Source organism: Haliotis asinina, chromosome 6 (assembly GCF_037392515.1).
Source record: "Haliotis asinina isolate JCU_RB_2024 chromosome 6, JCU_Hal_asi_v2, whole genome shotgun sequence".
NCBI lineage: Eukaryota > Metazoa > Mollusca > Gastropoda > Lepetellida > Haliotidae > Haliotis > Haliotis asinina.
In genome coordinates this window covers 35,521,361-35,543,591 of record NC_090285.1, presented here as the reverse complement: position 1 = coordinate 35,543,591, position 22,231 = coordinate 35,521,361, and the positions used below count along the sequence as shown (strand labels likewise).

Below are 22,231 nucleotides of genomic sequence, written 5' to 3'. Positions count from 1 at the left end.
TTGAATTGGCCATCAGCAACTCATGATCGATGCTTATGCTCTCGATCACTGGAATGTCTGGTCCAGACTCGATTATTAACAGACCGCTGCTGTCTGGCTGGAATATTGATAAGCTTTAAACACCAAACCAACCAAAACGTACAAACCGAAACAACATTGCTTTCTGGGATTAGAGTGTTCTAGTGGTGGACGACTCCCAGAAACATCAGACCATTGATGGATAATATTATGCTTATGTGCTCGGAGAACTGTGTTAGAATACCAAGGCTTAATATTTTGAAAAAGAAAACTAAGTGCATGATTGTGGTTCCTCCAAAATGTGCACATGGACTCAAGTCCGTTATAACTCTGGCTGCTGTTGAGCCTGTGTCGTGAACTCTTTGAATATCCTCGTATTCAGCAGATCTCAACCTCTTCTCAAACATGCCAAAACAGATGTCGAGCAAGCGACATGCAAACCGTGAAGATTTACAGACTTCACATTCTCCTTTTAAAATAAACTCCTAAAATAACCAAACACTTTTTACGTTTCCATGAGTTGAGCTATACCTTTCCATAGTCCCCATTGTGGCACTATCGATTCTACGTTTGTTTTTCCCCAGCGAGCAACGCAGTGGTGGTATTGCAAGAAACGTTTCTTTGGATCACGAACAGAAAATCACTGACTTAATTACTGAGTATATTCAGCGTAACCAAATACAGGTAAATGCAGAGCATCAAACGTGTAGCATTTAGATCTTTTAGAATTGTGTAAAGAAAGCAAATTGTTGATTCGTGAGAATTCTGTATGAATCAGTGTTCATCTGAATTACAAATATTACTGCTATATTTTTTAGCTTGACTTTCCAGGTACAACTGCTACACCAAACGTACAACAGAAAGTGTAAGCAGGTAGCAGTTACGTGATATGTTCAGTGCATTTGCATGAATATACACAGCGCAAACATTTACATAGAATTATAAATCTACAGTATATGTTGCACCACTCACAGTGATTTGGACATGAACCTGATTTAATATGGCAGGCAACTTAATCTTCAAAAGCGGTTAGAATATGTTCAGTGCATTTTTATACAGTGCAAACACTTAGATACAATTATCAATCTACAATATATGTTTCATGTTGGAGGTAGACCCATGGTTATCTTGACATCTTGATTTTGTGAAAAAGCAGTTAGAATATATTCAATACATTGATACGAATTCATACAGTAGAAAGCATTTAAATTTTAAACATCTACTAAAAACGTATTGTACGTGATTTTGCAGACACATGACAGACAAATGAATAGTCAAACTTTCTTGTTCTCTTTTTGTGTTACGAGCCCTCTTGTGTTTGCATAGCTTTGAAGTAAACACAATACGTCCGTTGCTGAAAAGTGTAAATATCGGCTTTACTATGCTGGATGTTCATTATTATAAATCAGAAGTTATAATGAGATGTTTGTCATGGAAGCAGAAAAGCTTTTGAAATTTATACATTTGAATGCGGGTATTGAATGCCTTTATGTTTCCCAAGACTAACAACTAGTCTCTGAAATGAACACATTTCACTGAAAAACGCCTTCAACATCTGGGAGACACTTTCAGTATGATGTCCTTGTCTGTTTTTGAAGAACGTTTGAATTCTGGGTAAACGTGAGTACTTCCTGTGAACAAACCAAGACATATGCAGTTGCAACATGGACAGGAGATTGTGGTTTTGTTTATGAGCTATACGGAAAGCAAAGATCTATGGACTACCTTCAGAAACAAACTATCTTTTTTTCCATACTAAAGTCTTTCCGTGAATTTTCTTTAGAAACAAACTGTCCTTACTCCAGCACAAAAGAAATGAAATAAAAAGCTGGGAATCAGAAGTTATTCTTTTACTCAAAAAGAACTGAATTAGTAGTGCCTTGTGGTCTTTTTCATTATTCAGTTTACAAAATGTGTTCAACTTGGTTTACACGCATTTCAATCTGTATGGTGAACTGGCTGGTGTAAAATGTTAAACTAAAGGGATGTTGTACGCTTGCGTGAAGAACAATAGCTTCATTCATAACTCTGAGGTGGTATGATAAAGTGACCTTTGCACGAGAGCCCAGGCACATACTAATCCGGCCTTTGTTTGATAACCAACATGTTGTATGTTAATATGATCGAGGTAAAATCTATTTCATTTGTTAAACAACTCATTTTTCTATTGTTCTTAACACGTGTTTGACAATAAAATGGTGATAAGAACATGTTTTTCAAATATGGAAATGGAAGATTCCTACCGGGGTATCGGACAGACGATCAAACTTCACGGCCCTCAGTACACTGATCAAGGCTGTATGTAAATAGTCGATCTTGGAACAGAAAAGAAAATGTTCAATCTCGTGATCAAAGATCCTGCTTGACAGTACGATCATTATTATCATCTCTAACGACCAGCAAAGGTTTCTGGGATCCATTCTAATCAGGAATCAGACCGTGTAACTAGTCGTTCTAAATTAAAGTTGCTACATGTTATAAACGTGATGCACAGTACTGGAGAGTACTGGAGAGAACCCAACCTAACACTAACAGAAGAAACCAAACAATACACGGCCTAGTCTACAGTTTAATGTTCCACTCTTTAAACGAGAAGGGAATGACCCTGAAACAGGATCTGCAGCGCGATTTTACCTGATGTTACTCGGTTGACCGAAGCTAGACGGTTGTTGTTGTTGTTGGGTTAGGTGCTTTTGAGTAGACACGGCTGCTCCCCCATTTTCTTCCTGGCAGTTTACGACCCGTGAAGGTCCCGGGGTAGAATAGGCCTTCAGCAACCCATGCTTGCCATAAAAGGTGACTATGCTTGTCGTAAGAGGCGACTAACGGGATCGGGTGGTCAGACTAGCTGACTTGGTTGACACATGTCATCGGTTCCCCATTGCGCAGATTGATGCTCATGTTGTTGATCACTGGATTGTCTGGTCCAGACTCGATTATTTACAGACCGTCGCCATATAGCTGGAATATTGCTAAGTGCGACGTAAAACTAAACTCACTCACTCACTCACTCCTGGCAGTTTACAAGGCCACTCCATCCTACCTGTATAGGGGAGTTAGCACGGCTACTGCGACTGGCAGTTTGAATTGGTTGTGTTGCACACGAGCAATGGTCCCACTAACACAATTTCTAATAATTGCAACAAAACCAATAGTCCTGGCACAGGAGTCTGAAGAGGAGCTAGCGAACCATTGTGTCCCTGTGGTATGGGAAGCATTTACCCATGTTTCGTCAAAATATACAGGCTCGTAACCCTCTGTACGTTTCTTTCGAATTGTGCGTAAGTACTGGTTTCTTTGTCGAACAATATCAGACCTCTCGCACTGTGCACGTCTATTTTCTAGGCCTACTTTTTTTGTAACGGAAACCAAATTTGTGAAGCAACTTCCATAACTGATATTTTGAAATGACCAAAGAATGATTTGTCTCCATATGCTTTTTCAGAATACGCAGAGAGACAAAGGTATTTTGTTATATAGAGACTTAATGGCGTTTCTAACCAGCTTTTTTTTTAAATCAATCGACTTTCTCACATCGTGTGGGTTTGGCCCCCTCAGCTGTGTCCGTGCAGGTTGAATCGGTACAGTTGTTCAAGATAGGTTTTAACTTCCCGTCCGTCATCCCAACAGCACGTGCAGTTCGTAAACGATACTTAGCCAAAGCATATTGAGGCCTACCCCTTTCACCTTCGTTTTTAAAAAAGTTAAATACTCTGCAAATAATTGACTTAGCGTCGTGTGATAATCTCATTGTTCCAGGTACTGTAATCACGAATGTCTGGTTTGCCGAGCAAATCACACGTGTCAATTTCACACGTGCACCTTGCCCACCGGGCTGTTCAAAATAGTGAAAGGTGACAACAAAATGATGATCGTTTGTTAAACAACTTTTTTATACAGGTGTCCCAGATTATGAGACACATCATCAGAGTTGGTCTGTCGGTTTCATGTGACTGTGCAAAATTTGGTTTTGTTGCAATTATTAGATTTTATGTTAGTGAGCAATTCATCGGTCTCAAATGGAATAAAACGGACTGTAGTGGCTTAAACATTGCGTGGTGCTCCGTGGGAGCCAGCAACTGTTTTGCTGTCAATGTATCTACCTTTGTTTCTTCTTTGAGTGTCTGTCTGATTGTGTCATATCGTTGGCAGTCCAACATAATGTGAGAGACAGTGGCCTTGGTGTGGCATGTTGGGCAAATTTTGTAAGAGGTTTTGGTGGCACCTAGTTTCAGGCGGGTGATCATGATATCAACTCGCCTGTTTTGTGAGGGGCCAAGGGGCTTCCCTTTCACACCGGGACGGAGCCTCTGCCACTTGCTAGTGATTGAATTCTGGATCATGCTTCGGATTTCGCTCTTTGAATAGGGATGTTCCAGTGACACATTCAGTTCTAGCGCCTGTCTGGCTAGTCTGTATGCTCTGTCATTGCCGGGTATTCCAACGTGAGATGTCACTTTGATTATTTTCAAAAGCAAACATATGTCAAACAAACTCTGCATCCTTTAGCAATACACAAAAGTCAAGATGAAAGTAATCAGATTGATAGTAGTCACTCTTGCTTGACAACGGTATAAGGATCCATACCGAAAAGTCGCATCATATGTAATAGAGAAGTTGTTATCCATAAAGAATCTTACCCCCTTATTACTTACCAGCTTCTAATAATGCGAATCAAACAAATCATCATCAGACATGATATCAGACGGGTCGATTCTATTGCTTTCCGTTCTGAAAAGGGACCAATCCGTTTGGGAGAAGTTCCACCGCTCTCTAGGACTTGTGTGGTGGTTGCATAGAGGTGGTGTGCCAAGATGTGTGATGCACGTATAGTAATCACTTCCCATATAGTCATCATGGTCCTGCCATTGGCAATCGTGGGTTAGGTCGTTTGTGGCAATAGCAAGAGCGAGGCCTGTCCATCCACCCCTGATGGGGCAATGTCTAGTTGGAGAGCCATCGTTCAGAATTACGAGTCCCCTTGACTCTACCCAGTCCTCCACCATCCTCCTAAGCAGTTTGAGTGTTTGGCTTCCTCATCCCACAGCGAGCTGTGGGCGTTGAAGTCGCCGAGGATTTAGTCCGGGGGGAGAATCTCAAAAGGGGCCTAGAAATAGGATTTCGTAGCCTCCCCAGTGCTGATTTGGTTTGACACTATTTTCAGTTAGTATGATGTTTTGGGCTCACGAAGAGGCCTGTAATACTCTCAGATTGTGGTATCATTTTTTTCACAGGCCATTTTATGTGGTGGGGGTCTGTGAGCATTTTCATGACATTTGGTTTGCTGCACGACAACGTCTCAAAGTTAATCATGGATAGTTTTACTACTATCAATCTGATTACTTTCATTTTGACTTTTGTATATTGCTAAAGGGTGCAGAGTTTGTTTGACATATTTTTGCTTTTGAAAATCATCGAAATGGACGCCAGTTTGGCCGCCATCTTGAATTGTCGTCTGTTACCTTCTCGGCAGTTGAATTTACACCGAATGTGTCGATTTACATCCAATGTTGATACTTTTGATGTTTTTTAACATTTGTGTCTTCTAGAGTGGTGGCTTGGGCACAAAACAAGTAATTGTGTATGGTCATGTCATGGTAATATAATGTTTTACAGCTTATTATTTGAGACAGGGGATTTTAGCGATTCTCCGACTTTTCATGAAAGTAAAGAAAGCAAATTAGACAGACCCTTGAAAATTCTGTGTGAATAAGTGTGCACCCGAATTACAAAATTCTACAACTATATTTTTGTGCTTGACGTCCCAGGTGCAGGCACTAAGCCAATTGTACTGAATGAGTAAGTAGTTAGTGGTTAAAATATGTTTAATACATCTGTATGAATATACACAGCGTAGGTATTTGTATATAATTCCAAATCTACCATACATGTTACATCACAGTGATCTTGACATACATAATATGATAGGCAAATGAATCTTCAAAATCAGTTACAATATGTTCAATGTATTTGTATGAATACCCATAGTACAAATATTCAGCTCTTAAACATAAATGAATACAGGCAAATATAGAACGCAATGATCAACAGTTTTCAGAAACAAACCATTGCAAAGGGGTTTTGTGAATTTCGTACAGAAATAAGGAAAAAAGGACTGAGTTTATACTGGATCGTTTGGGGGCTTTTCTTATAAAATATAGAACATAAAATATATACATCAACATATAGCATTTACCGCTTTGTAAAGTACCAAAGAGTGAGTGAGTGAGTGAGTTTAATTTTACGCCGCTTTTCAGACCTTGAAATGGGCTTGAGACATTGTGGGGACTCGACCCCGGGTCTTCGGCGTGACAAGCGAACGCTTTAATCAGTAGGCTACCCCACCACTCCAGTACGTAAAGAAAGCAAATTAAACTGATTCGTGAGAATTCTATATGAATAAGTGTTTATCTGAATAACAAATATTTTTCGCTTGACTTTCCAAATACAGATACCTCACCAAACGTACAAAAGAATACTATGTTCAATACACAAATATATTGTTACGAGTATGTATTTTCTGTATATTTTTGTTATTAATTCAGTAATAATTATTATTGGGTCACAATGTTTAGTGTTTTGAATATTAAATATGATGGGTCACATTTCGTTTTAATAACTGGTGAACACTTTTAGCATTCTGGTTTACCGGAATTTATCTGCTCCTAGTTTTCGATGTGTTTACTTCCGGGAGATTTATTCAAGGACATTCTACAGTGTTGACGATGTTCGTTAGTGTCCGAACTTTCGGGAAATCACTTAGTAAATATATATAGAAAGGTCGGTTGTCTTGTTGAGGGCGACACTCACATTCATTCATATTTGCTGGAGTTACATCTCTGCCACGCTTGATCATCAGAACCCGTCAACGCCTGACCTACATTATCTGCTGTCACACCGATCGCTGTGTTGACATTCTGCATAGTTGATTACCTCTCGTACTGAGACTTTGGTGAGTTGGCTATATTGTATTTTGTGACCTAATGACTTATATTTTGCCTGTCTTGAATTGTATTTGTAATCAGCATTGTTATATTGACTTGTGACTTTGTATACCATGCTTTCGTTGCATAATGATAATATCTGAATATTTTAAACTTGTCTTTGTTCTGTTTTGCTGGCTCACAAGGGGATTTCTTACATTGTTGTCACGGTAAATTCTTAACCGTAACAGCTGAAACATTCACGTACATTTATACGTCTATAAAATACGTTACATGTTGACGGGTATCTTAACATTTTGATTTTTTGTGATAGACAAATGCATATTCAAAAGCAGAATATGTTCAATGCATTGACATGAATATACACAGTGCAAACATTTAGGTCTTGAACAGAAACGTAAAACGGCAGAGGTAGTGTCATGATTAACCGATTTAACATGACAGACAAATGAATATTCAATATGTCTTGTTCTCATTTTGCGTTATGCGCCCTCTTGTGTCTGGCTGTCTTGGTTTAAAGTAAATAAAAATGCTCGAACTTGACAAAGTCGGTCGGGAGATTTGAGAAAACTTTCTTTTTGTCGGCTGTTGCTTGTAGAAACCGTTTCAAACCAATGTCAGTTGTAGCTTTGATACAAAACATTCTCCGTTGATGATAATTTTGAGTATTACAGTAACTGACAGTAAAATTTATTGAGAATGTACAATGAGTTGTAGATATTTCAGTTATCACGGAGGCAGGAAAGTAAATTAAATGTATACACTTGAATACGGACTTAGCTCATGCCCTGGACATGGTCAGCCGAGTCGAAATTGTACAATTTGCGCCGAAGTCACGTCAAACAATAGCAAACAAAACGATACGACATTGTCCCTGAATACGATTCTCATCTTGTAAGCGCCATGTTACTTCTCCAAGGTATTAAATATGCGGGCCCCGCTAAACTTCAAGTTTCACCAAAAAGAGGCTTTAAGACTTGGACCCTTAGTCGGGTTAACCAATGGCACTCACTTTACTGACAGGGTGTCTTGCAAGTTGGGCGTCTGACAGCACGACGGATTTGCTGTGAAGAGAACAAGATTTAAAGGCAATACAGATGTTCAACAATTAAAAGTTTAGCATGAAAATATTTTGAGTGTTTTATTCTACCTGAAAACACTGCTTCAGGAAAATACAATGCCTGTCCTATCATACAAAGTTATCAAAGTCAAGTTGGAAGACGACAATCAATTTTCATGTTCGATGCCCACTGATTGAAAGTGATAAAGCATTATAATTGTTGGTTTGTACACAATTTAAAAGCATATTTTCAGATACATTCTTGGAACTGCCGTTGTGTTTTCGCCAGTTTCAACATCTTGGAGACACTTTCAGTATGATGTCCATGTCTGTTCGAAGAAATAATGGATTCTGAGCAAACGTCAATACTTCCTGTGAACAAACCAAGACATATGCAGTTGTAAGATGATTGGGAATCATGTGGTCTTGTCTATAGCCTAACAAGAACCCAATGATCAATTTTCAGAAACACACCATTGCAAAGGCGTTTATGAATTTCGTACAGAAATAACGGACAGAGGACACGGGATTAGGCATAGGGTTATTTGCACTGATACACAGCAATATTTCTAGATTATTGAGTTAATTTTCCATGTCATTGCAACTTTTAGTGCCTGCTCTGTTTATACTTAGACTGGTGTTTCTCTGATGTTCTATATCTTTATTCAAACATATTTTGAGCATTTGAACTTCTTTCAGGAAGCTGATCAAATGTATGGTTGATGATCATATAATGAAAGAATCCTACCGGTGTGTCGGGCAGACGATCAAACTTCACGGTCCTCAGAACATTCACCAAGGCAACTTTAATTCCAACCAGAGCTAGCCGCATCCCAACGCATGCCCTGGGACCAAATCCGAAAGCTTGGAAGGCAATAGTTTTGTCTTGATCTTCAAACCTGAAACATAGTTTCTTGCAATTAGTCCTTTGTAATATTTGAGGCTGTCGTGTCCAGGGCAACGCTGAAAACACAATAACGCCAGTGTGATGCAGTTAAGAAAACGTTAAAACTTCTTTTACCTAAAAATCGGGGTTGTTTACTTATTTACTTCCTGTTATTGATACGAATACAACTCTATGTTTCTCACAATTGTCGAATAATACTCAATACTCGAATAGAGATGAGCACCCACAGTCATCCTTCTGACATACTCAGGGTCCCAATTCTCTCGAAACGAATTGCAGCACGTTATACATTACCCGTAAAAAGAAATTAATTTTTAACAGAGGCCGTTCATCGGATGTTCTGGGGCTAGGTTATATCTTTAACAATACTTTCGGGAACTGATTGAACCTTTCGGGTTTGAAGGAATCAGGATCCTTGTACAGCTGAGGATTTCTGTGTATGGCCATTACAGGAATGAAGATACTTTGACCCTTGGTGAAAGTTAGGCCCTTGATTTGAGTGGACTCAGAAACAATACGGTCAAGTCTGAAATGAAGAACATGTTTGTATGAGCTTAGGAAAGGCAAGATGTTGGTAAATGTGATTTGGTTGTTATGCATCGAAGCTAACCATGTTAAACTGTACCTGGTTACTTGCAAATACATTTGGAAAGCATTATCAGACACTAAGCTTCAAAAATGAGTTAATATTTACATCACAATAGCCATGTCGTGACTTGACATCTTACAGTTGGTAGCTACTATTCATGCCATGTCAGTGAGTGATTGAGCTGGGGTTTGTATTCATTTATATGTTTGAACATACATATAACTAACACTGCCTTGTTTACAATGCCTGTGAGTTAACTGTGTGTAAATTCTGAAAGCAGGGTGATACACTAATGTTTGTGTATTGTGAAACGCCTCAGTCAACAATCTTCCAGCCACACATGACTGTGAGCTGTAATATTCGATCTTGGACATAGATCTGCTCTATGTACAATGTCATACAACTAACAATGTCCCAAGCCTGAACAAACACTGTCATCTCATGCCACCAGTATCGGTTACTGGGAACCACTCTAACCTGGAATCCCAACTTGTAACAAGACAAACTTAAGCAGCCTTAGACTACAAACAATTCTAGATTACATTATATTGCTTTTATATCACTACTGTAAAACATTCTTTCACGTACACAAAACCCGGCGGGTAGAGTCTCAGTGTTTCTGTGATTACGTTGTCGAGATGCTTCAGTTTCCCAATGTTCTCATAGTTTGGGTCCTCCTGGAGGCCGACAAACACAGACGGTTTTTCATATCACAGTTTCATAGTAATATCGCAGAGGAATTACATTGTTTGAGAATAAGACCAAACAAGACATTTCGGAACTACTCTGCCACACTGCTGTAGGGTAATATTACACTTTAGAAGCACAATATAAATATCTACACTAATTATGCGATACGTTATTTGATAATGTTGCGGAATGAAACAGCTTATCAATATCCCAACTCTGGACAAAGACTACGAACATCATAGACGAAACTGAAAACAACAGATAGAAAATGATAGTTCACGTTTCGCATTGAGGCAACTTGTTCTCTTGGATACTGACATTTCCTAACTTTTCTTTGATTTCTCTGAAGGTCTTCTCCTGTACATCCGGGTACATGGCCAGGTTGTAAGATATGAAGGTAAGGGCGGACGCAGTAGTTTCGTAACCAGCGACAAAGAACGTTATGCACTGAGCTACTATTTCTTCCGTCGATAGATCTGCAAGTTGAAGCTTTTGTTATTCGTACTACTTGCAAAAGGTGGATTCTAATGAGGATCTGTCTCATCACTTTCATTCTACGATTATCCTTGATATGTCACTCTAGACACACTTGACCGTAAATGTACAATTGTAGTATTTCTGTTTTTCTGAAATACTTGTACTCCACTCAATTACAAACTCGCTGGGTGACAAATGTTACAGCAAATGCAGTGGTACATTGTTGTGAAAATAAATAAGTGCCATACTGCTATCGTCAGGTAAAAACACGGACGATGATGATGATGAATTTAGAAAGTTTAAAAATTTAGAAAACGTAAAGATAAATCATCATTGGAACAATGTAATCTATCAAGAAATTAATGCAATACGTTTTGTAAGCAAAAGAGGTACTGGATATTATAAAGAGAAACAGACTAAAATAAAAAATATCATTAATTACTCCAGAAGACTAAGGTACAATTGAAATGTTTCAACAGAAAGAGAGCTCCAAAATGAAATCTCCAAACACGAAAGGGGATTCGACGCTTCAGAGCATTGTTTTCTGGTGAAAAGAAAGAAATACTGACAGTTATGACCATGTTAAATGATGACCCAAACAGTGACCGTACAAAAGAAATTCTTGACTCTTCAACAACCAGAGAAGAGGTCCTCGATAGCATTAACAAACTTAATGCTCTAAGCTTTTGATTCTGTGCAAAGACATAAACTATGGCGGCTATGTAACACACATGGACTTAGCGTCAAAATGATGAATATGTTAAGTAACATGTATGAAATGTTAAAGGAATGTTAAAGGTTGCGTCAGGAATAACAGTGTACGCTCTGAAACGTCTGATGTAGTTATTGGAGTAAGGCAAGGTTCTGTATACAGTCTTTCTTTTTAGTTTTCCGTCTTTTCAATGAACTAGCAGAGCAGAATGAAAATAATTGTTCAAATGGTATCCACTTGCATCCCGATATGTTTCCCCTGTACATTTATTATTTGGATATTGCTCTCATCCCAAATACTGCTTTTGGTCTACAGAAGCAAATTAACGAACTAGAATGCTACTATAAAGACATTGCCCAACTATAAATGTGGATACAACGAAAGAAGTTTTGAAAAAAAGGTGGAAATTATCAAAAAAAATAAGAGGAAAATTATTTTATAAAGGCAGTATTATAGAGACTGCCCCTTCATATAAATTCTGTGATGTATATTTTATTCATCATCTATCATGGTTGGTACATGCCGAATAATGCATCTGTTCGCGAAAGGTATTGAGAGAAACACTGAGAAAAATATAATTAATCGGGGATTTATGTTTAACATCATTCTTTAGAATATTTGATGTTAATATCACACTGATTCTACTGCATGATGCGCAAATGGGGGCTGGGGGGCTAGCGTTGTCATTTCAAAATGTCAGTTCGGGACCATATTGCAGTATGAATGGCAGGAGAAGTCCTAACCAATACTTTTGGTAATACGATTCGACAATAATCTCGTGACTAATATAAGGAACATAGGCGCTTTATACACGTGGGTCTGGTAACAAATGCCTTCTTACGCCTGACTGAATGTTTGACCGTTTGGCCATCAGCATTGCTGTCGTCTTCTTCCTCTTCAGTCGAACCATCCATCAACATTTGCAGGAAGTCTGTTCCCTAGTACACAAATTGAAAACTTAATGTTCGTTACTGCCGTCGCACGAAACACAGCATATACAATATTACACAATGTATGGCTAAATGATAGGTAAGATATCTGATATGTTCCCTTAACTGGCAATATATTATGCATCTCACCTCCTAGTAACACAGCTATGTATCCTCTAATATATGTTCACGTGTGTGTTCACTTGAGTATCTCTCTGATAACAGCGATAGTTTTACTCAAACCTCTTGGTGGTGTGTTTTATCAATTCGCCGCTGTTTCATCATTTCGCCCGTGATCGTCTCAAAGAAGGCAGCGGATGCTGGTGGAAAGATTCCAAGGCCGAGCTTATTGAAGACTGGTTCAAGTGCTGGAACAGCAGCTTCAAATAGAAATAAAATATATTTCAGCCTTTAAGAAGCAATGCGGTAACTGGGCGGTTTGGTAGTTAAGGCGTGGATTTAAAAGTCGACTTTATGCCTGGGTTTGATTTCCCTCATTATTCCTATAGCTAAGCCAAATGTAGAGATAGTATCCAAATCAGGTAATATGATACTCCCAGCCTCATCACCCATACTGCATATCTTGACCATGTTGAACACCACCCATTAGACAATGTGATCAGTTCTCAAGCAGTTCGTCTATGAACATGTTGACACTGTTCCAACAGTGGACTGAACCCATTTAGTTTTTAGTAACCTGACACCTCCTGTAGCTAGTTCCACATCAACAAGACTTTTTGGAGGGTGGGGGTTGTCATACTTATTACTGATAACACGTTTACTGCTGCTGAGAGATGCCAAAAGATAGGGGCTTTTCTAGCATTTGGCCTAGGACTAACATGCCTGTAAAAGGTTAAACCGTATTCTACAGTTCCCACTGTGAAATTGCTCACACATTCAGTCACTTAACAAGACCAATACATGCAGCTACTGATACTGTATTTACAGCAACTGATATTTAAACTGATACTATTGAGTCAGTTTCCACGTCACTTACCTGACAATACCCTGAGAGCCAATGCAAGTTTTGGTGGTCGGAATATTTTCTTAGCATGAACGACAAACGGATGGTTAAAATCTGTTTGCGAATCAACCTTTATTCCAAAGGCTGTACGACAAATCACATCCATCGAGAAAGCTCCAAAGCATCTAAGAGAGAACATGTCGAATTTTTAATAATATGAAACCATCGTTTTAATAGTAAGCTGTAATTTATCGTTTCAAATTCCGATCTGCCAATCGCTGTCGATTGTGAGGACCGTCAAGCAACATAAAGATACGTCTCATATATGATCATTAGTTTGTCACGATAGGGACTCGATTTGGGAGGTATAAGTACTAATTCGAGACGAAAGGAGTGTGGCAGGCATTTCGTCTTGAGTTTTATCACTGTCATTTGGTATCATGCATGATCCATTCAGGGATTCAACAATTGAAGTATTCACAAAGACACTGCAAATACGGCAAAGAACTCATTTTGATCGAACAAGGAATAATCATTGAGTTGTGTGATTTACAGTATTCCCATATATTATTAAGAATAACTGTGTCCTAATACTGATAATAGAATTTGAAAATAGGTGGTACATTACGTAGTAAATTTACGGTACTCAGTTTGGGAGGCAACTCTTGTGAGAATGAACCTTACTACATCAAACGTTATCTCCCCTGGTGACGGCTTCCTTTGTTGACATGGCAGATTTAGCAGCAGAAGAGAAAAGAAAGCTGGTTCTAAATGATTTTGAAAGTCGCATGATTAATGCAAGAGTCTGGTAGACATAACATTCCCCTGTCTAAAGAACTGGAACGAATATTCAGCCAGGAGTTTGAATTAAACACAAGGCAGTGACACAAAGACTAAGGAAGTTCAGCACCACAGATCGCCGGCGACTTGGTCACATTGTGAGTAGGGGTAATTGAAAACATTTAGAATATCACAAATGAGATGATCAATAATAGAGATAGTACTCAGATATGTAATGAGCCACTTAGACAAGAATTACAATGATTTAACTAGCTGAAAAGCGTTGAATTCCTTCACCATTGATGAAGGATGCACAAAAAGAAAGACGTCTGAACTGGTGTAGGGCTCACAAAAATCAAGATGGGGACAATATTTTCTTTACTGATGACTTTTTTCAACCTGTGTGAAAACGTGAACAAAAGATGACGTGGAACCTATCCACCGAATCCCTAAACATACACAGAAATTTGACACGTGGATTGGGATATCATCACGTGCATGGACGCGGTTGTGAGTTTTCAATGGACATTTGACGAAGGAACGATATTTTGAGATCTTAAATGATCACCTCCTCCAACTAACCGAACTCTGTACGAAGATGACTGGATTTTCCAGCATGATAACGATGAAAATCACACTGGGTGCTACACATAACAGTGGTTGTCGCACGAAAATGCTTACGTTTTAGACTAACCTAACGACAACTCAGACCTTAACGTTATCCACAGATAATGTGTGGGACTAATGAAGGACAGAATAAACGAAAAAGAACTTATTGAGGATATAAAAAAGGAGGGGTCCATTTGGGATACACTGTCACACGATTCCGCACAAACATTATTCATTTGTGTACCTAGACGCATTCAGTTGTGTGATGCACGGCCAGGAGGTTTGGTGTAAACATATTTTATTCACTAAGAGAAAAGGATTAGTAACAAGTTCTCCAACTTAGAATACCCTCTCCTTGGTATGTACATAGATAGTATAGATTCCTGCAACCAGAGATGACAGATGAGGACAAGTAGGTAGTAGAAGTGAAAAAGAGACAGAGCTATACAGAATAACACAGAAATGCTATACAAATCGTTTTGTCTCACTATTGAATGATTGCACTAACCTGAATACATTTGTATTTGCATGATGATAGGTCTGCACTTCCTAATAACAAAAGTTTGAGGTCAGCTGGAATACCAGCTGATAAACAAATGCGCTTAACAGATAACATGAAGTTAAAGGTCACATGCAACCAAAAAATCAAACATAATTAAAACACATTTATCACTTATTCATGACATGTAATATACATTGCTGCTTTTAAAAAAACAACAAATAAACAAAATTATAAGCGTACAATCGCGATTCAAAAGTGCAATATTTTGTACTTGGGCTTACTTCCCCCGAAACGAAGCCCTTGGGAGACCGGACCCAGTCATAGCGGGTGGATATGCACTCAAGTGTAACGACGGCTTCCGATTGGCTGTTTCATTTGCTGATATGCTGAGGGTGCATTGTGTGTACAGAAAGATGAGCTGTTTGATGGGCACTTTAGAAGTATAGCGAGTCACAAGAAAGTAAGATTCTTTATGGATAACAACTTCTTTATGTGTACTTGATGCGTCGTTTCAGTATGGATTCATATACTGTCGTCAAACAAAACCATATACACTAAAAGAAGTCGTTATCCATGAAGAATGTATATAGAGATGTTGGGTTTTGAAAATACATGTTCTCTGAATTTGCGCTAGATCCAATCAAAAATCATGTCAGCAGAGATGGTAAACTGCTGCGTGGCCGGAATCTGTCATTCGTACAAGTACAAAGCTGGACTTGAAACTGAGAGAGTTTGCACCAGTTTCCGTCAGATCCAGTCATCCGAAAAAAAATGAATGTAGTTTGTTTGCAACCCACAGACATAAAAACATGTCATGTGTATCACACGTGCCTAATTACATAATGTCGCAGACACGGGACTCGGGTGCACGAGTCATAAATCGTATATTCTGATAGCTGTTAAGTTCAAATTGCACGTGGTCAATGATTGAAGCTGTGTACTGCATGTTGTCTTTAGCAGACAGGCAGACAGACATATAGGTGTGAATAAACCAGACATTGAGCTTTCCCAGTGTTAGACACTGCTTACCACAATCAAGTTTTTTTTCGTAACGAGTAGATTATTTACTTGTTTGTGTACACAACCAAGATTAGACTACTGCTCACGACCTCAGACGCTGGGCATGCATACTGTTTCAAGATCCGCGAACCTATTCACTGTGCATGGGTTATGGACGCAGCGCAGCACAGCTGTTGAAACCAGTTTTTCCCCCAGCGCTGGGGGGAATTTAGTGAAACGTTTGAACTCCGATTTCGCGGGCTTTTTTTTCATCGCGTTTTTTCCAACTTTATAGTTTGAATTGGCATTTTTTATGATTTGTTTCGGTAAGTGCATACCGAAAGGTACCTGAATCTGCAAAGTTGTGGTTTACGTTGCATGTGACCTTTAACTCTCTGTTTGTACAATGAACATTCAAACAGATAGTGATGCGAATCCTCAATAAAACCACCACATGTACAAATGGGATCAGTTTTCACCCCAACTTGGTATGAATAATATTTAATTTTCTTTTATCACACGAATAATACTGAGGTGCATACTCATGGCTGTCAGTGATAGATGATTTAAATTCAGAGACACCTTTCGAATTACGAACTGTGGTTTCCAAATTGTTCAAGAGCATATTGTAGAAGGACAAATGGATTCTTTTGAATGCCAGGAGGTCTCACAAAATATAGAAAAGACACTTAGACAGGAAAAGAATCATATCTGAACATATTCATTTGAGTATAACTTCTATAATTTATATACATGTTTTAGACATTTGCCCCCCAATAAATAAATAATTTCTGAGAAAATTATACCTATGTATATTAAAATGTGACGAAACAACAAAAAAACCCTGACTATAAGTCACTCACTCCTTTACATTGACCCCAGCGTTATTCCCCATGACTTTGGAGAAATTTGTTGTAAGAGTCCTTGCACAGTCGTTGATGGCCCCAAACATCTAAATATAGAAACAATAAACTGAAATCAACAATACACAAATTGTGACACTATGTCACGATTTCACAAACCACAGCTTTGGTCAAGCGGACTGTGCATTTGGAGGGTAACAAGTACTGGTCAGCTCTGATGCAGGGTATTACTCTTATCTCAATGGCCTTGCATTAGCAGAGCAACATACTTTGGTATCTGTACAAGAAGTCACAAACAGACACGCCTATCCGCTTCTGAAGTTCACATGATTGAGGGTTTATTTTATGAGGAAAATTTTCAGTTCAGGTCACACTTTGAAAATAAAAACTATAAAACATAAAAAATAAAGTTCTACCGATGTTGGTTTTACTCGAAACGTGTTCATTTGCACAGCATATAGACGAATAGCGTCACTTACCCGTCTCAGTTTGACAGCAGTGAATGTGGGGGTAATGGTACTTCTGACTCTCTTCCACGCATCATCTTCCAAGAAACCCAACGCTAAATTTACGGGGTATGGTAATGAAATTATCTGACAACAGAAGTAAGGAAAAGAGGTGACAACATATAGTTTCATTTAATTTGTATTTTGACACTTGCTACATAATCTTTACCCTCGAATCTATTGTTCATGTTACACCACGTTACATCTGTTACAGAGAGTAACAACAGTTGCTATGCTGATGTGTTAGCTGTTTAGTTTAGAAGGATGACATTATCACAAATCTGGCATTATTGCTTTCAGGGACCTTAAACGGCATTGCTTACCCTCCGGTTTCTGAAGTTGTCAAAACTCTTGACCATAATCTCTTTCAGAATTTCCAGATCGGTGATAACATAGGCGGGTGTCCTTCCAACGAAGATTCTGCACAGTAACGTCATAGGCGGTTAAATATTTCAACACACTTCACATCTCGTAAACGAGAGCACAAAGAAATATACATGGTTTAAAATGTATTTTTAAATTCCAAAAGACAACATTTAACCATATGCTGTATTAAGTCCCCATCCCATCGACTACGTTCTGTCACCTATCGTGAATGCTTTCCCCTCGAGTTCCTACAATCTGGTCTGTGTGTGACTGTGATGCGAGCTTTTCTTACTTTACATGATATAGGTGAATATACATATACGCATACATACCCAAAAACACTTCCGTATCGCTTGCTCCATGGGTGCAGATCATGTCCGCGATTCTGCATAAAATGAAGTAAATAAAGTTTGCTGTAATGCTATATTATGTTTGTCTTATGTTCAAATATTTTTCACTTTTCTTATCTGCCACAAAAAGTCTAGCAGGAGAGAATATTGTCAAAGGAAACTCAAAACCTACTTCAAAACACGTTTTAGCTGAATTTGAAACTCAAAAGGAATATTGAACAAAGATTAAAATTGCCAACAGTTATTGCCAACAGAATATATACGTATACAGCAAACTAAAATAAACGTGAAGTGGGATCATACCCAGGAAATCTCGTAGTTTTCGACGCTGAATTTGAAGAAAGAGATCGTTTACGTTTTACATTTCAACTATGTCATTAAATAAAAAAACAGGGATGATATCCGAGGGAATGTAAGCCTTGCCCGACCAACATTTGGCACTGTCCTAAATTATAAGAACAGAATACACAAAGACAAGTAAAGTATTGACCAAAACGTCACAAATAGGGATAAAAAACACTTCGTTTCTGATGTTAAACAGACTGGTCGTATCGTAATTCAGGCTGATTAACTCAATGTATTGCATCACGAATGTGCTGGCAAAACTCTCAGAATTGGAAAGATGGACACAATTTTTTTATTATTAATTATAGATTGACAGCCTGATATCCTGATATCCAGCCTGATAAGGAAGTGTCACATGAATGACATTAAGCTGATACTTCACTCTAGGTTCAATAGTAATTAGCCCCCACATAAGCGGGTCTATTGTAATGCCACATCTCTTTAGTGATCCCCAGTAAATAGGTCAACAAGGTTACAGACTGTTCAGTTTTCAGCCTTAAATATTCCTCTCTGTCTAGCCGTCAGCGTTTTGAAGGGTATTCTTTATTTTGTAGCATCAACGGATATTCTTTATTACAGAATTTTAGTTAAATAGATAAGATAGGTAACCGAGAAGGGTGTGAAATATCTAAGACTGCTGAAATCCATTGTAGTGAGTGAGTGAGTTTAGTTATACGCCGCACTCAGCAATATTCCAGGTATATGGCGACGGTTTGCAAGTAATCGAGCCTGGGCCAGACAACGCAGTGATCAACAACATGAGCATCGATCTGCGCAATTGGGAACTGATCACCTGATCCAGTTAGTCGCCTCTTACGGCAAGCACAGTCACCGTAATGGCAAGCATGGGTTGCTGAAGGGCTATTCTACCCCGGATCTTCGCGGGTGAAATCCATTGTACTATTCCGTCTATTTCAGTATCATGAAATGTAAAGATACCTTCCACAGGCCCCTCAAAAACATTTTCGAAAACTTTGCTATGTTTCATGAATGCTTCAAACATGATCAAACCACTTTTGACAAAGATATATATGTAAATAAAGTCTCACGCTCAACTGCACGCTGATTAAATTGTCAATACTGGCACCAAGGACTCTACATAAGGACAAGAGAAGAACAAAATGTTACAAAACCTACCATGCTAGCGTTTCCTATAAAACAAGTTGGTTCTGGTCCCGGGATGCCCTTATTTTTGAAGTAGTTGTAGTTCCATGTTCCATATCTGTGAAAACAAACAATAAGACTTTTTCTTGAGCCATGTGATGTTCTTTCTGAGTTTTGTTTTACTTGATTGAACAGGGTGCATGTTGAACAGTATACAGATATGTTCCGTCGGTGCTAACGGTTATCCAGAAAGTTGCCTACTCACACGTAGATCAGAACTGTGGCCACCAAGCACAGTATGAGATACAGCGGCACGTCCACAAGCCCCAAGATCTCCATGTCGATATGACGACTAAACGAGTACACAGCTCTTATAACACCAAACAAAAGGCATTACAGGTCCTATTGTTGTGAAATTGAGACGCGTCAGCTTAAACGTTCTGTGCATACATTGCAATTGTCTGGTCTAGCTACAGTCTCTTTACCAAGAGCTTGACAGATATATGGATTGTGAATGAGAATTCACCTGATGAAGGAGTAAGCATTCATTCCGAAACGTTGTGTTCCCATAATAAAGAAGTTGATATCCATAAAATCTTCAGTCTTAATCAAGGAAGGACAATGCTTATCGTTTGATACAAAATTAATAGATTTCAAGGTAGAAGACATTTAATTTCCGCTGCCCACTGATTTGAAATTGCATGAGACATTCATTGCATGACGTGATAACCTTCGATCATGATGATCCGGACGTTTTGGTAATAACCGATATTATTGCATGATTATCAGGTCATACTTTAGGTTTCATTTGTCCATTGATCTTTAATGATTCATTCATATAATTTTCACAGACATTTTTCCTTAACACCACATATTGCCGAGGAAATTCAAGAATGTATGTTCCTTTCACTAACGTTCCTCGAGAGACATCACTTAAATTCAGTGTTTGGTCCAATGGAAATGTTTGTTCCCAGGCATGACCCCTGTGTGGTGTAAAACACATGTATTTTCTCTTTGTTTCATGAATGGCGGGCAGGATATGTTTACCCGTTTAGCAACCAGGCGGGGTGTTTCCCTTTACACCAAAAGAAATGTGTTTCTGAGGAGAGTCAAGACACGGTATTGTCGAATGTATCAATATTTAAACATGTCTGTAGGGTTTTCGTAATCCAACAAGAGCCGGTGAATATTTGGGCTGTATCTCCTTTTACAGCTTGTGACGTTTCCCTTGTAAGAGAAGAACTAAACATCTTAACATTGTTTGGGAAGATGATAAAATGTATGTTTGTGAAAGAATCCTACCGGTGTGTCGGGCATAGGGTCAAACCTCACAGCCTTCAGAACATGAATCAGCTTTCAGCTCAACCAAGTCGAGCCTTATCCCAATGCAGATCCTGGGACCAAATCCGAAAGCTTGGAAGGCCATAGTCACGTCTTGATTTTCATACCTGAAACACATTTTCTTGTAAGTACTTAAACATGATACTTCTGTCAATCAAGTTCAGTGAAGGCTAAGAATGCAGTTGATTTGTTCACACATACCTGTACGTAAACGTGTACGAAAATATGCATTATATGCATAATTATGCATTCATGTCATGCATGGCATAACGCCACTTTCACGATTCGAGATTCGAACCCATATTTTGCTGATATTCCCACGGACGTATTTCTGCGCCGAGAATCGCGGCACGTCAGATGTCCCGGAAGCGAAAAATCACTTGAATGAAGACGGACCGTCTGATATTTAGGGATTATAGTGAAACTTACTTATATTTTGGGGAACTCGTTTGCTTTTATTTATCTATTTATTGTACATATTTTCTTTTCCTTTTTTCATGTTTAAAGTCACAAACTAGACTTCCAGGGTGTAAGATCTGTACCTTTCTGGTTTGAAATAATCAGGATTCTCGTACAGCTGAGGATTTCTGTGTATAGCCATCACAGAAATAGAGATACTTTTACCTTTTGTGAAAGTCAGGCCCTTGATTTGAGCGGTCTCAGAAACAGTTCGGCCAACTATAAAATTAAAAATGAGCAAGGATAGGTTTGGAAATTGAAACGATGATATAAAATGAGAATTTCTTCAGGCTACAGTCAAAGGTAATGTATTTAGGGAGCATTATCAGACAATGGTTAAGATTGTTTATGACTAAAAACTATCGTACTCCGTCGTGTTTCAGTGGCAAGCAATGAACAATATTCACAAGGCATTTTCAATAGTATTCAATATATAAGTGTGAAATAAAACACAAAATCATATACACACGATAAACACTGCTGACTATGTATATGAAGAGGGCAGATATTGATGTATGTCAAATTGTGATAGCAGGTTGATATAATAACGTTTGGTTGTTTCTTTCGGAACGCCTGACTGTGATCAAACATCTGCTCAGTCGTGGGTGAATAACTCACAATCAATGTCCTAAGCCCTACCAAAGAATTTAACGATCTGCAAGGGCTGATGGGAACCATTCTAACCAGGAATCCCACCGTGTAACTAGTCGTTCTAAA

General features: G+C 38.6%; 1 protein-coding gene across 1 annotated transcript; it reads right to left on the bottom strand.

The window, feature by feature from the left end:
* Positions 1–8,313: 8,313 nt before the first annotated feature.
* LOC137287273 (cytochrome P450 3A29-like) lies at positions 8,314–20,053 on the bottom strand. Its single transcript, XM_067819507.1, has 14 exons — positions 19,980–20,053; positions 19,739–19,832; positions 18,248–18,300; positions 17,873–17,969; positions 17,523–17,636; positions 17,044–17,132; positions 13,324–13,475; positions 12,570–12,706; positions 12,239–12,335; positions 10,527–10,684; positions 10,107–10,195; positions 9,318–9,455; positions 8,771–8,921; positions 8,314–8,394 (listed from the first exon to the last, which is right to left on the bottom strand). Exons 1-14 carry the CDS (start codon positions 20,051–20,053, stop codon positions 8,314–8,316), a joined length of 1,524 nt encoding a protein of 507 aa, XP_067675608.1.
* Between the last annotated feature and the right edge of the window lie 2,178 nt (positions 20,054–22,231).

Coding starts and splice junctions, on each gene's coding strand:
- LOC137287273 (XM_067819507.1), bottom strand. CDS start 20,053: ATGGAGATCTTGGGGCTTGTGGACGTGCCGCTGTATCTCATACTGTGC. Junction 17,637..17,872: donor ACAACTTCAGAAACCGGAGG/GTAAGCAATGCC, acceptor TTCTGTTGTCAG/ATAATTTCATTACCATACCC. Junction 8,395..8,770: donor ATCGTCTGCCCGACACACCG/GTAGGATTCTTT, acceptor GTTTGTTCACAG/GAAGTATTGACGTTTGCTCA.